Source organism: Gekko japonicus, unplaced genomic scaffold, assembly GCF_001447785.1.
Source record: "Gekko japonicus isolate JY-2015 unplaced genomic scaffold, Gekko_japonicus_V1.1 scaffold618, whole genome shotgun sequence".
NCBI classification, from domain to species: Eukaryota; Metazoa; Chordata; class Lepidosauria; order Squamata; family Gekkonidae; genus Gekko; species Gekko japonicus.
The window spans coordinates 739,114-752,053 of NW_015159726.1; the positions used below are offsets into that span (position 1 = coordinate 739,114).

Consider the following 12,940-nt stretch of genomic DNA (forward strand, 5'->3'; position numbering starts at 1 on the left):
GATCTACCTCCAAGGGCTGTTGTTAGGGCTGTAAAATTAACAAGAGTCTGAAAGATTTATGAACTTTTATCCCAGCTTAAGCTTTCATGTCCTAAAGCCCACCTCTGTATGTGCAATGCTGCCAATACATGGGGCCACCTTGTACTGAGTCAGAAGGCTGGTCTATCAAAGTCGGTATTGTCTACTCTGAGGAACAGTGGCTTTCCAGGGTCTCAGGTAGACATCTTTCACATCACCTAATGCCTGATTCTTTTTTTGTGTGTGGAAGATGTTTGGTATTGAACCTCAGACCTTCTGCATGCAGAGCAGATGCTTTACCACTGAGCTATGGCTCTCCCCCCACCACTGCTAGGTCTGGTAGCCATGTGAATCTATTAGGAAAAGTAAAATAAACACACAGGGTTGTAAAACTTTAAAATTTATATCCAGTTCTAAAGCTGTTGAGCTTTTCAGAACTGTTTATCAGGATGGGTGTTCGTTAAAAGAAAACGAAAGAAAAAGGAGAAAAGTGGCATGGATCCATTGGAGGGTTCTGCGGATAGAAGGGATGTCAACTTCTCCGTCTAGCTGCATCCCTAAATAGCTCCCATACTGCTCCTGGAAAAAGAGAGAGAGAATTGGGACCTGCAGAAATAGCAGGGGGAGTAAAGAATCTGCAGTTGGAGGATATATTAGTGAAATGTCCCCTCCTCCTATCCGGGGGTGGGAACCCATGGGATCCTCAGCATGCTGGAAAAGCCCGAAGACTGCAGTTTGTAGTCTTCTTTGAAATGGAGCCCAGGAGGTGCTGTGGGTAACCATTGTCCTGAGCGTAAGATGCTCCCCTCCTTTACCCACCCACCTCTCCATTGTCCCCTTTTATTGTTGCCTGCATTTGAAATAATAAATAGATAAAGAAAATAATAATGGTAGAACCTGTGTATTAAAATACACATTAATTTACTTGGGTAGGGTACAAGGATTGTTTTCCACTAATCAGAGTTGTTTGGCTCAACCCGTTAACTGGTAATGACTTTTATATAGTAAATGCAGCTTGCCATTCCTATAATATACAAAAATGAGGGCCTACCAAAAATGTTCAGTGTGGTTTGAACTGTGCAGTACCTCATTTGCATTGGCGAACTTGGAAATAGCAATAAGTTCTCAAAGTTGAATCATGCATTATGTAGTGATATAATCCAGTTATGACTGTTGAAATGTCTTACCAGTTTGGTGTAGTGGTTAAGTGCGCAGACTCTAATCTGGGAGAACCGGGTTTGATTCCCCACTCCTCCACTTGCAGCTGCTGGATGACCTTGGGCAAGCCATAGTTCTGTCAGAGGTGTTCTTGAAAAAGAGTAGTTTCTGTCCAAGCTCTCTCAGCCCCACCTATCTCACGGGGTGTCTGTTGTGGGGAGGGGAAGGGAAAGGAGTTTCCCTTGGGTAGTGAAGCGCGGGGTATAAATCCAATCTCTTCTTTTTCTTACCATTTTGCTTGCAAGATAGAGTAGGAAAAGGGAGTAACCCAATGAAAGTCAGCCTAAAAATGAGAATGGATTGCGTTTCATTGTGGGAAAGTAGGGAGGATTCTCTCCACTTCAGAACAAGAATAGCTTTTTTGTGTTGAGCATCCAGGGTTCAATCCAAATGTGATATTTCACGTTCACTAGTGAAATGGCAATTCCATAGGTAGTTATATTAGTCTTTAGCAGCAAAATAAAGACTAACCACATTTATTCAAGCTATAAGTGTTAATGAGTCAGCGCTTACTTGGTCAAATGCATTGGAATGTACATGCATTAAGTCATCAATCTATAATTCTCAACGTTGCTAAGACTGGAGCCATGAACGGATAAGACAGATCTTTCTACAAACATGAAAAAGTCCCAGTTTTATTTATTTATTTATTTAATTGCATTTATATCCCGCCCTCCCCGCACGCGGGCTCAGGGCGGCTTACAGGACATAGGTGTAAGACAACACCACAGTTACACAATTAGGTCACACAGTGCAATAAAATACGGTTAAAACAATTCAAAACAATTAATTACAGTGGGCAACTCCCAAGGGTCTTTCGGGACTCACATACTCGCTCCCTATTGTACATGACATTGAGTCAAAGGGGGGATGCTATGGCCCCGATGTTCAAATGGCCAGTCAGCCTAACCCAGCAGTATTGCTTTGCAGTCACCCGTTGGTGGTGGCGGCGGCGGCGGCTCCTATTCAAAAGCCTGGCGGAAGAGCTCCGTCTTACAGGCCCTGCGGAACTGTAACAGGTCCCACAGGGCCCTGATCTCCTCCGGGAGCTCATTCCACCAGATAGGAACTGCCACCGAGAAAGACCTGGCCCTTGTGGCAGCAAGCCTGGCCTCTTTAGGGCCCGGGGTCACTAGGCGGTGTTGTGACCCCGACCGAAGTGCTCTGCCTTTATTGGCAGAAACCAAAGGCTTCAGCTGGCAACATGTGGTTGCCTAGCAACAGCCACTCAGGGCATTTATTTTCTTTAAGGTGCAAGTGCTGCTTCTGTTATTTTGGGGGGTTTTAAATCCTCAATGTATTTTTATATATACTTTTTCTGCAAAACTTAGAAAGGTGAACAAAAGTAAAGAGAAAATAGGGCCCTCCCCAGTGAAAAGGTGGAGTAAAGGGTGACAGGATGAAGTCAAGCTGCAGGGTGGAAATGAGAGCCAGAACCTGCTTTCACAGGGGAAGGAGGAAGAAGGAAGTGGGTGAAACATCCAGATGAGCTACCCTTCATTACAATGGAAAAGCTGTTAAAAAACTGCAAAATTCAGAAGTGAACCTGGCTGTGGAGGAGTGAAGAAGAGAAGCATAGGATATGACAGAAGTAATTTTCAGATTGGTTGAAAGGGAAGTAAAGCAGATTAAAACAAGATAGGAAAATGAAAAGCAAACAAGGGGGCATTAGAAGGATTCAGATGGGGGGAATGAAAACTTCATGTCTTAAATGATTCCCCTCCTTGTATAAAAAGGGTAGTAATACCAGGGATTGGGAGAAGGAGGAAAGAAAAGAGGAACAATAAATGGAAGCCACCAATATAATTGCATGAGGAATGAATGGAGGTTTGTATTCCCCTTCCCCAATTAAGGGAAATGGTTGAGTTCAAGCCTCAAGATTTCACACACATCCCCTTGCAAATCTATGTCTCTTCCATTTTTTCTCCTCATCAGCTGCATCCATTGCATGGAGATGAAGCTGTCTCCATCGGTGACTCCAGCCACTGCTTTGTACTGTATTCCATCACTGTTGGGCTGGCAAGGTGGCCAGCCTCCTTAAGGTGGAAGTCAGTGAAGGAGATCAAGTGGTAGGTGGGCCGTATCCTCTCCCTTTGCACTCTGCTCTGGCAGGACATTTGGGTCTTTCCCCAGTTCTGTCTCTGTTGTCCCAGCAGCCCTGTAGCTAGAACTTTTTTCATGGGGGGCAAAGGGGGCACGGTGGCTAATTTAAGTAACTAAATTATATTAATTGATGGAGACTCACTATTGGAGACAGACTTGCTTTTAGAAGCTGCGAGTCCCGCACTAAACGTCCGTGTTACCAGACCCCATGAGTGTCCAGATAAGTGAGCAAGCAGGCAGGAGAAGACAAGCAAGAAGGGATTGAGGGCCTGGGGGGGGGCTGTAGCAGTAGACCCCAGTAGAAGTCCTGGGCCCAGCCTTGCAGCTAGACCTTTTTCGTGGGGGGGGGAAGAGGGGGGGCACTGTGGCTAATTTAATTAACTAAATGATATTAATTATTGGACACTTTCACAGACTTGCTTTTAGAGGCTTGGCAGAGTTCCTGGCAGAGGGCTGTCATCAGATGTGTGCAAAAACTCACTGTGTACAGCTATTTAACTCAATAGTGGCTCTGTGTTGGGAAGGGTGAAGGAAGCCTACAGCTGTCACCGCTCCGAGCCTTTCACTGCAGGCATGCAGAGAAAGCACATGGCTGGGGGGGGGGGGAGGCAGAGGAGAGGGGAGAAGGGCCTGGCTGGTGGTCGAGAGGGCAGCAGTGAAAGTGGCTGGCTGGCTGACACTTGCTCCACCCTCCTGACCAGCAGGCAGGACTCTGCACATGCTGGGGCTGGGGGCGGAGACTGCTGTGTGCTTGCTCAGGGCAGCTGCTCTCACTGCTGCCCTCCCTACCAGCAGCCAGGCCCTTTGCATGTGCTGGGACTTGGGGGGGGGACAGAGCCAGCTGTGGGCTTGCTCGGCCCTCCCTTCTCTCTCCCCCCCCCCCCCCCCCAGCTTTTTCCACACTCCTGCAGTGAAGGGCTCAGAGCGGCAGCAGTTGTAGGCTTCACAGGAAGGGGAGGATCTGGCATCCACCAGAAAGGGCCCAGCTGGGCACATCTGAGGGGGTTTAGCCCCCTACTGCCCCTGGGTAGCTATGGTCCTGTGTCCCAGCAATCAGCCTGGCTGGTGTGCTTGTGTGCCTTTGCTCCTATCAACAGTGGCTGCACGTGCTGCTGCTTAGAAGTTCCCAAGGTGACAAAACATGCCTGTCACTGGCAAGCTGGCAAGTGGATTTGTGGAATGCAGGGTATTGGGCCTTTGGGGGAAAATGCACACTTATCCAGCTAATCAGGATTAATAATCTGAAATGTGATACATCAATTTGCTCTAAATCTAGTGTGCCTTGGAAGTTACTGGATTGAGGTCCTAGGGCACAGGCTACTCTAAACCTTGCTTCCAGCACAAAGCAGTTTGCCCCTGTGTGCTCTGAAGCAGGACACAGTCCTTTCCCCCACCTTAGCTTCCTAGCTCCTTTGATCTGCAGCACATTAAGGTAGAAGGGTTTTTTTTGGGGGGGGGCTCTATTGTAGCCCTGGTGGGGAATGTTCAAAGATGGTTGGAATGGGTGGTGGCAGCAGCCTCTGTATTCTGCCTTTCACAAGTAGGCTCATGACCATTTTACCGTGTGTGCTGGTGCTAGGGAATTACAGCTCATCTCCAGACTACAGAAATCAGTTCCCCTGGAGAAAATGGCTGCTTTGGAGGGTGGACTCTATGGCATTGTACCCCACTGAGGTCCCTGTCCTTCCCAGGCTCCATCCCCAAATATCCAGGAGTTACCCAAGGGGGGCCTGGCAACCCTGGTTGGTGCCCATGCAGCTTTTTTTTTGGCCCTTGAAAATGCCTGGGATGGGAGGAAAGAGTTCTGCGCCACAAGCCCACAGTGGATTGGGGCATCACGACATTTTAAAATCACTGTAAAATGGTGATAATGAATTGGTGCTGACAGCAGTTTTGTCTTCTCTTTTAACTGGGCTAAGCGGGGGGGTGTGTGTGTCAGTATCTGTAGAGGGGAGCCTCCCGAGCTTCTCCTCCCATCTGGGTGAAGCAAAAAAGCCGCCCCTTCCCCTGCACACCTGGCAGGCTGTAGCTGTGAAGGAGAAGTGGGTATACACTTACTTACTAGGGTTGCCAACTCCATATAGGGAAATTCCTGGAGATTCAGGGGAGGGGCCTGGGGAAGGTGGGGATGGGGCATTAATCAGGTATAATACTATAGAGTCTATTCTCTGAGGTAGCCATTTTCTCCAGGGGAACTGATCTTTCTAGTCTGGTGGTCACTTGTAATTCTGGGAGGTCTCCAGGCCCCACCTGGAGATTGGCAACCCTATTATATTCCAGTCTGAGTACCTTAAGTTTTCCTAAAGCAAGTTATGTGGAGCCAAACTGGAGCTGGGTTTGGGGCTTGGGGGTGTGTGTGAGTTCAGTGGAAGATAAAGTTGTGAATCAAAGGGACCATCCCCCCAAGAAAACACACTTTCTTCTGTAATCTCTGCTAGCAAAGCCTCATTTCATGCTCAGAGGAAGAAACAGACACTTTTATGGTGATACATTGGTGGTGGTGGGGATTCCCATTTGGCACACTGCAACACAGTAAAGTGGAAGTAGGACAATATGGGGGTGGGGATCTTCATGCATTTACAAGACTCTGTTCATCATGTGTAAATAAAGGAAGGATATTTGGTTTTTAAAAAAATGGGTTATCATCTAACCTTTTTTATTGAATGATCCCTTATAGGGACTTTGTAGTACATCATAGTTCATTCATAACTATAAATAAATAATGATGTGCTCATCACCAGTGTTCCCTCTAAGCTGAGTTAGTGTGAGCTAGCTCACAGCTTTTTAGCCTCTGGCTCACACATTCTTGTCTCAGCTCAGGAAAGATGGCTCCCGAGCAAACGGATTTATGCAGCAGGCAAATCGCTCGCTCACAACTTTAATGCCAGTAGCTCACAAAGTAGAATTTTTGCTCACAAGACTCCACTGCTTACAGGGAACATTGCTCATCACCACTGTACTCACCCCCCCCCCGGTAAATATTTTCCTGCTACAGGCCTTGCTAAACAAGTGGAGGTACAATGCCATAGACTCCACCCTCCAAGCCAGCCATTCCCTCATGGGGAACCATTCTTGCCAATCTCCAGGTGGGGGCTGGAGATCACTCAGAATTACAACTGCTCACTAGGAGAGAGGGGGAGGAGATGGAAAGCTAAAGCCTGGGGGCAGATAACGGTAGGTTGCTGGTTGCTGGGAGAGAGATAGGGTTGCCAACTCCAGTTTGGGAAATTCCTGGAGATTTGAGGGGTGGGGCCTGGAAAGAGGGAGGGTTGAGGAGGGGTGGGACCTCAGACAGGGACAATGCCATCGACTCCACCCTCCAAACCAGCCATTCCCTCATGGGGAACCATTGTTGCCAATCTCCAGGGGAGAGGTGGAGATCATGCGGAATTACAACTGCTCTTCAGATGGCAGAGATCAGTTCCCCTGAAGAAAATGGTGGACTCTGTGTCATTATACCCTGCTGAGGTCCCCACAACAAATTGACGCTGAGTACCCAAGGCCGGGGCACTCTCCCAGAGCCTCTTTCTAGAGCTCGTTGTATTTATTTTCACAACGAGCCTTATTCCTAGTTCAATATAATGTTTAGAACCATCATATCTGAGGTGCTGGCTCTCTCACTAGAATCCCCTTCGTTCGCTGTGCTCCTCATTGTGCAACTTGGGGCTGGGGTCAGGCCTCTAAGAGGTCTGCTTGGCTACCACCAGGACAAGGGCCTTTTCTACCTTGGCAGTGTCCTGGTGGAATATCTTGCTGGACGAAGTTTGAGCCCTGTGAGACCTTCCGAGCTTCTGCTGGGCTTGCAAGTCAGCCTTGTTCAGGGGGGCCTTCTCCTGATCTTGTTGGCTCTTCTGGAACTCATCCACCCATTCAGTTCTCTATATTTTATTGATTATTTCTGAATGGACAGTGTCTCATTTTATTATCTTATATATTATGTATTTTATATGCAATTGATTTATTGTTGTAATCCGCCCTGAGCCTTTGGGAAAGGATGGAATGGAAATCTAATAAATAAAATAAATAAATAGTAGAACAGATTGTACCGCTTCAGGCTGCAAGTTGCAGAAGTTTTTAAGTGCTCCCCCACATGAAAAGCTCCCTGCAGATAAAAAACTAGCACATCAGGGAGCAAAGTCCTAGCCAAGCCCACTCTTATAGGAGCACTCAAAGTGATCACTCAATGGTAGCCTGTGTTGGTGTGGTCCACTCTACTGCCTTTCTTCCATCTCACTTCTCTGCAAGTGTATACCAGCCTTCGTTTCACTTGTTAAGTACTAAATTCCATTTGATTTCATTGGGTCTTAGGCATATTTAGCATTTGTCAGGTTATTATGATCTGAAGATACAATTCTTAGTTGTTCTTGAGTATGTATAGAAATTACTGATGTATCTCATAGGTTTGTTGTATGAAAAACGTGTTGAATCCTCAAATGCCTTTAAGAGTTTTGACAACATTCTGACAGTCATTGCAATTCATATACATGTGTTCTTTCTCTGTCTTTAAAACAGTGCATCTGGTGCAAGTGTTGTAGCCATTGACAACAAAATAGAACAGGCAATGGTAAGTAGGAAATTTATTTTCATTTTATTTAACTTATTTATAGTCCGCCTTTCCCACTGAGATTTGAGGCAGATTACACAGTGTAAATCGATGCAGTCAATAGGCCGATTACATTTTCAAGCTGCTTTTCTCTGGCTGTTAAAGTTTAGAGCAGAAAAGACAGCAGAAATTCCTAGCATTTTAAAGAATCATGAAAATCCTAGGGATGGAAAGTGGATGGCATACGTTTTATCCATCTTTGCACTAAAATATAAGTGAATATTGGCAAGAATAACATTCAAAGTATAAAGTGGTGCATATCCCATTGTCTAGCTGATTATTTGTTATTAACTGATACAAGCTTCTTGGGTTTCATAGTTGATTGGCTTCAGTCTGTGGGTGGATCCTAACTCTAAATTGGAGGAGTTCATTGAGGCCCTTCCTTGGAGTTCTGCAGTAGTGGAGCAAATCTCAGTGCAAAGCTTATTCTGCTCACCTATTGGGGTGGGAGCGGAATTTTACCTAATTCCCAATCCAGGAAATAAGAAGGCAGAGAAGATAGGGTTCAGCTTATTGTCATCAGCATGTCAGTATATTCGTATTGATATAAGGTTCCTTAACAGTACTAAAAACAGCTTCATCTGTTCAAATTACTTCATGGCCTGTCTTATACAACAATTTTACTTGAACTATCAGGTTAGGCAGGACTAGCTAGGCCCCTGTTTTTTAATAAGTATTTATGGACGGGCATTGTAGCACAGAACTGCTGGAGAGCCCTGCAGTGCAAGTGGATTAGTTTACAGAGTAGTAGTGCAGTTAACCTTGGTGTCACTCTAATAAGTAACAGCAGACAAAAGCATTATTTGTGCATAATCAAGAAGAATGTACAGCATTTCAAGCTAAATATTCTGGCAAATTTGAGGTGGCTGTAGAGACAAACAACATCTAAATAGCATCGAGGAGAGTTTCTGTATAACAGACCTTGTCTGTGGCACAGATCCTCAGATGCTATTTCCACAGAGGCTCACAAAATAAGGAAATTGAAGCTTTACAAGGCTAATGAAGATGAGAAGCTCAGCTGGCAGGGGTTAAGTTTGCTGTACATACTTACGGAAGTGTTGACAGTGCACTGAAAGTATACAAGAAAGATGAACCCACTTTCCAGCTTAGCTGTTTTCCTGTTTGACCCTGCTTGCGTGACACAAACGTGTTTGTTCCGTATTTTGGCCATGAAGCTTATCTTGGGCATCCCCCAGTCACTCAGCCTAATCTATCACACACGGGTACATTGAAGTTAAAATAACTCTTAAGCTCCTTTGGAAATATAGGATACTAATTTAGTGATAGAAAAGAGAGTCCAGGAGCACCTTAAAGACTTAAACTATGTGGCAGGGCATGAGCTTTTGTGAGTCCCTGCTCACTTCTTCGGGTATCTGAAGAAGTGAGCAGTGACTCACAAAAGCTCAAGCCCTGCCACATAGTTTGTTAGTCTTTAAGGTGCTGATGGACTCTTCTTCTTTTCTACTGCTACAGACAGACTAACATGGCTACCCATCTTGATCTATCATTTAGTCATAAAAGCTTGTGCATCTTTGGTCAGCATTTTAGAGGGTCTCTTAACTAGGGCACTGCTTTAATATCTTTGTTGCAAAAATGTTGGGTGAGTATCACCAAAAAATTCCATACCTTTTGAGAATAGGACTCTACTGAAATGGAATTTTTAGATATCGTGGTTCCTGAATGCCACATTCACGCATACTTTATTTAAGGTGCATATAAATAGAATTCAAAATGGCTCATAAGTAAGAAAAAACTACAAATATAATACACAGTGTAAAAATAAAATCTCATCAAAATGAAATCCAAAAATCCTAAAGGTGGCTCAAAGCACAATAAAAAGTAATGAATAAAAACAAGTCGTCATATGAATAGCAAGTAGCTGTAGTCACCAACTGTATATACCTCAAAAAGCCCTTCAGAATAAACACCGTTTTGCAACAGTCTCATCAGATCTCAGAAGCTAAGCAGGTTCGACTTTGGCAAGTACTTGGATGGGAGACCTCCTTAAAACGCAGGAGGCGGGGGCAGGCTTTACTCAGCCACCTCTGTGTATATCCTCCAGGCCCCCAGCAGGAGTCAGTCACCGGAGGTTGCCATGACTTCCAGGTGCACGCATGTATGTGCGCGCACACACACACACGCACATTAAAAATACAACTAAAAAAATAGTATGGCATCAAAACACGAAGAAAGAGCCAGGTGAGGTGGGTGGGATGGATAAATCTGGGCATAGTATCTAAAAAAGCTATGCCCATGTGTCCACCAGTTTGAGGTTAGAGCTGAACACAGAGCAAGCCCTCCTTTTCTTAAGATAAAGGTCTTCTGATACCCTAGTCCCATGCCATTTAGGAATTTATCACCAGCACTTGGAATTGTACCCAAAAACAAACTGGCAATCAGTGAAGCTGGTTAAGTGCTCTCCCACATTGGCTCCCATTAGAAACCTTGCTCTTACCAGTTGGTGGTTTCGAGACATTTTTCAAAGGCAGCAACGCATGGACCATGTTATGTATTCTAATCTGGATTTTGGGACCTATGACCATAACCAGAGGTGCCCTCTCTAGGAAAGGCAGAGTAGCCAAAGCTAGCAAAAGGTACTCCTGGCTATCTCTACTGCTTATTTTTCCAAAAGAGCCACATCCAAGACCAAGTGTGTTTAAGGGGAGTGTAATCCTATCCAAAAACAGTTGTTTACATAATCCCACATGGATTTATGTATTGACTATCAGCACTTTGGTTTCGGCCTTTTTTCCTACACCCAGCCCTTTACCTTCTCCAAATCCTGCTTCAGGGGTCCCACCGCTTCCCTGGAGTCAGACTCAAGGAAGGAGAAGATGGGGCATTATCTGCATATAGATGATGCTATAATCCAAATTTCCAGATGATCATGTTAAGTATCATGGAACCCCAGATGCTGGTAGTTACGAGTTTCTAACAGCTGAGACCTAAAACTATCAAGTTAACATTTGTTTTAGAACTGGGTGTTTCATAGCAATTTTATGCTGTATTAGACTTCTGTAATTAAACTTGTCTTTTTATTTTATTTGCATTGCTAGGATCCATATTTAGTTGACAATAGAAATATAACCAATAATTTTGACTAAATCAAGAGTCTGGAACAGAAGGGTCTAACAACTGATTTGCCATTTACAGGATCTGGTGAAAAGCCATTTGATGTATGCAGTCAGAGAAGAAGTGGAAGTACTGAAGGAACAAATAAAAGAATTAGTTGAAAGAAACTCTTTACTTGAACGAGAAAATGCACTGTTAAAATCTCTCTCAAACAATGATCAGTTATCCCAACTCTCAACCCAACAGGCCAACCCTAGTAGCACTTCTCAACAGCAAGCAGTGATAGCACAGCCTCCGCAGCCAACGCAACCTCCGCAGCAGCAGCCGAATGTCTCCTCAGCGTAAAGCTCTCTTGCCTCAAAACTGAAAGCAATCTGTCCTTGTGTGCCACTGGTGTTCTTTCCACTTTATATGAAAGCAAGTAGCCATGCTTCAGTTGTGTGTTTTGGCCTTTTCAGTATTAGACAATCATTCTACAAGATCTTTCCCTCACTGAGATGTCATACTGCACAGTTGGTGTCCAATTAAGCCATCAGTGCACAAGGGAAATGGTAGAAGGAGTTATAATGCAAAAGTCTGCATTTATTTGGTGCGCATGAGTGGGGTCTTTAAGAGCTTTGGCGAGGCTCTTCAAGGTTTCCATTACTCATGGATTGCTTTGAGCCTTGCTTTTCCACATAGTAACAACTCATCTTTAGAGCCACTGTCCTTTCAGTTACAAATAACATTTGCCTACATTAGTTTCATTTATTTGTGTTTTATTTATTACAGGGCTGCTATTCATAATGTACATGAACAATGTCACAGAACTTTTAATTTTTTAAAAATAAATGTAAGTATCAGTAAAAAAACCCGATAGACAGGATTGAGTTTAATAGATAAAATGTTTAGGCAATAATTGAACAAAAGAATCCTGGCATATTTCTAACACTAATGGCAATTTACCTTTTGGTATTTATTTTCAGTAGTTAAGACCCAGCTTGAATGTAAATTTTTGTATAGTGTAAGTATGAAGACCATAGTGCATCTGTACAGGTAGTCACCAGTCATTGTGAGATAATAATTGATGGGCTATTTTGATGAAGAAAACTTTGCTCATTTCTGTTTCTACTTTCTAATAGAGAAATTGCCATGATTCCTCTGCTTTTTGACATTTCGTATGATTTTTTTTTTTTTTTTGGGTGGGAATAAAAAGCTGTGAAATTGTTCAACCTACTTTGTAACCAAAGAAGCAAAGCTGTGTAATTGAGTTTTTATTTTATAATGCACATTCTTTATGTATTTTTATTTAGTGTTCTCATTCACATTTTTCTTTGCTGTCTAGCATGATCTGCATGACCTATAATCTTTGAACCACTTTCGTACCTCATGTTTTATCCAGCACTCTTATTGTGATATGTAATAGTCTGTGAACAATGTCAAATAAAAAAGAAAGAACAGCTAGTGTTGGTGGAGCTGAGCTGGTGTATTACGCACTAGTTTAAAAAAAATGAAGTGAGCCATCTTTTGTTCATTTAAAATGGTGTTTTGAATTTCGTATGCAGAAAACGTTTTGTTACATTGCAGATTTTAATGTATTTAATAAATGCAACATGCAGATTAAGTGCAGTGTATACTGAGTATTTAAATTAAAATGTACATTTCATAAATACAGTTTCAAGAGACCATCATTTATGTATACTAACGTAGTATGTCAGAAATTGATGTACAATATATTTTAACACTTTCTGAAATTAAACTGCAGTTTTGTTGAAAGCTCTGGCTCTACATGTGTTCAGAATGTGAAGATTGCATAGTTTAAAATTTTCTTGAAAAGAACTGATGATCGAAGGAGATGGAGAGTAGTCCTGAAACAGGTCTGCTTGGAATCCTACACGGGCCTATTCAGTGGGCTTACACCGAGGATGTGGTGTTAGGATTGCACCG

General features: G+C 43.7%; 1 protein-coding gene across 2 annotated transcripts in view; it reads left to right on the forward strand.

Moving 5' to 3' along the window:
• Nucleotides 1-12,671, forward strand: part of TSC22D2 (TSC22 domain family member 2) — a 62,194-nt gene extending 49,523 nt beyond the window's left edge. For both annotated transcript variants that reach the window (XM_015425195.1, XM_015425266.1), the window contains 2 exons: nt 7,852-7,903; nt 11,096-12,671. In XM_015425195.1, the coding sequence (XP_015280681.1) occupies nt 7,852-7,903; nt 11,096-11,359 (316 nt within the window). In that variant the 3' untranslated portion in view covers nt 11,360-12,671. The remainder of the gene's footprint in view (nt 1-7,851; nt 7,904-11,095) is intronic.
• The last annotated feature ends 269 nt before the right edge of the window (nt 12,672-12,940 follow it).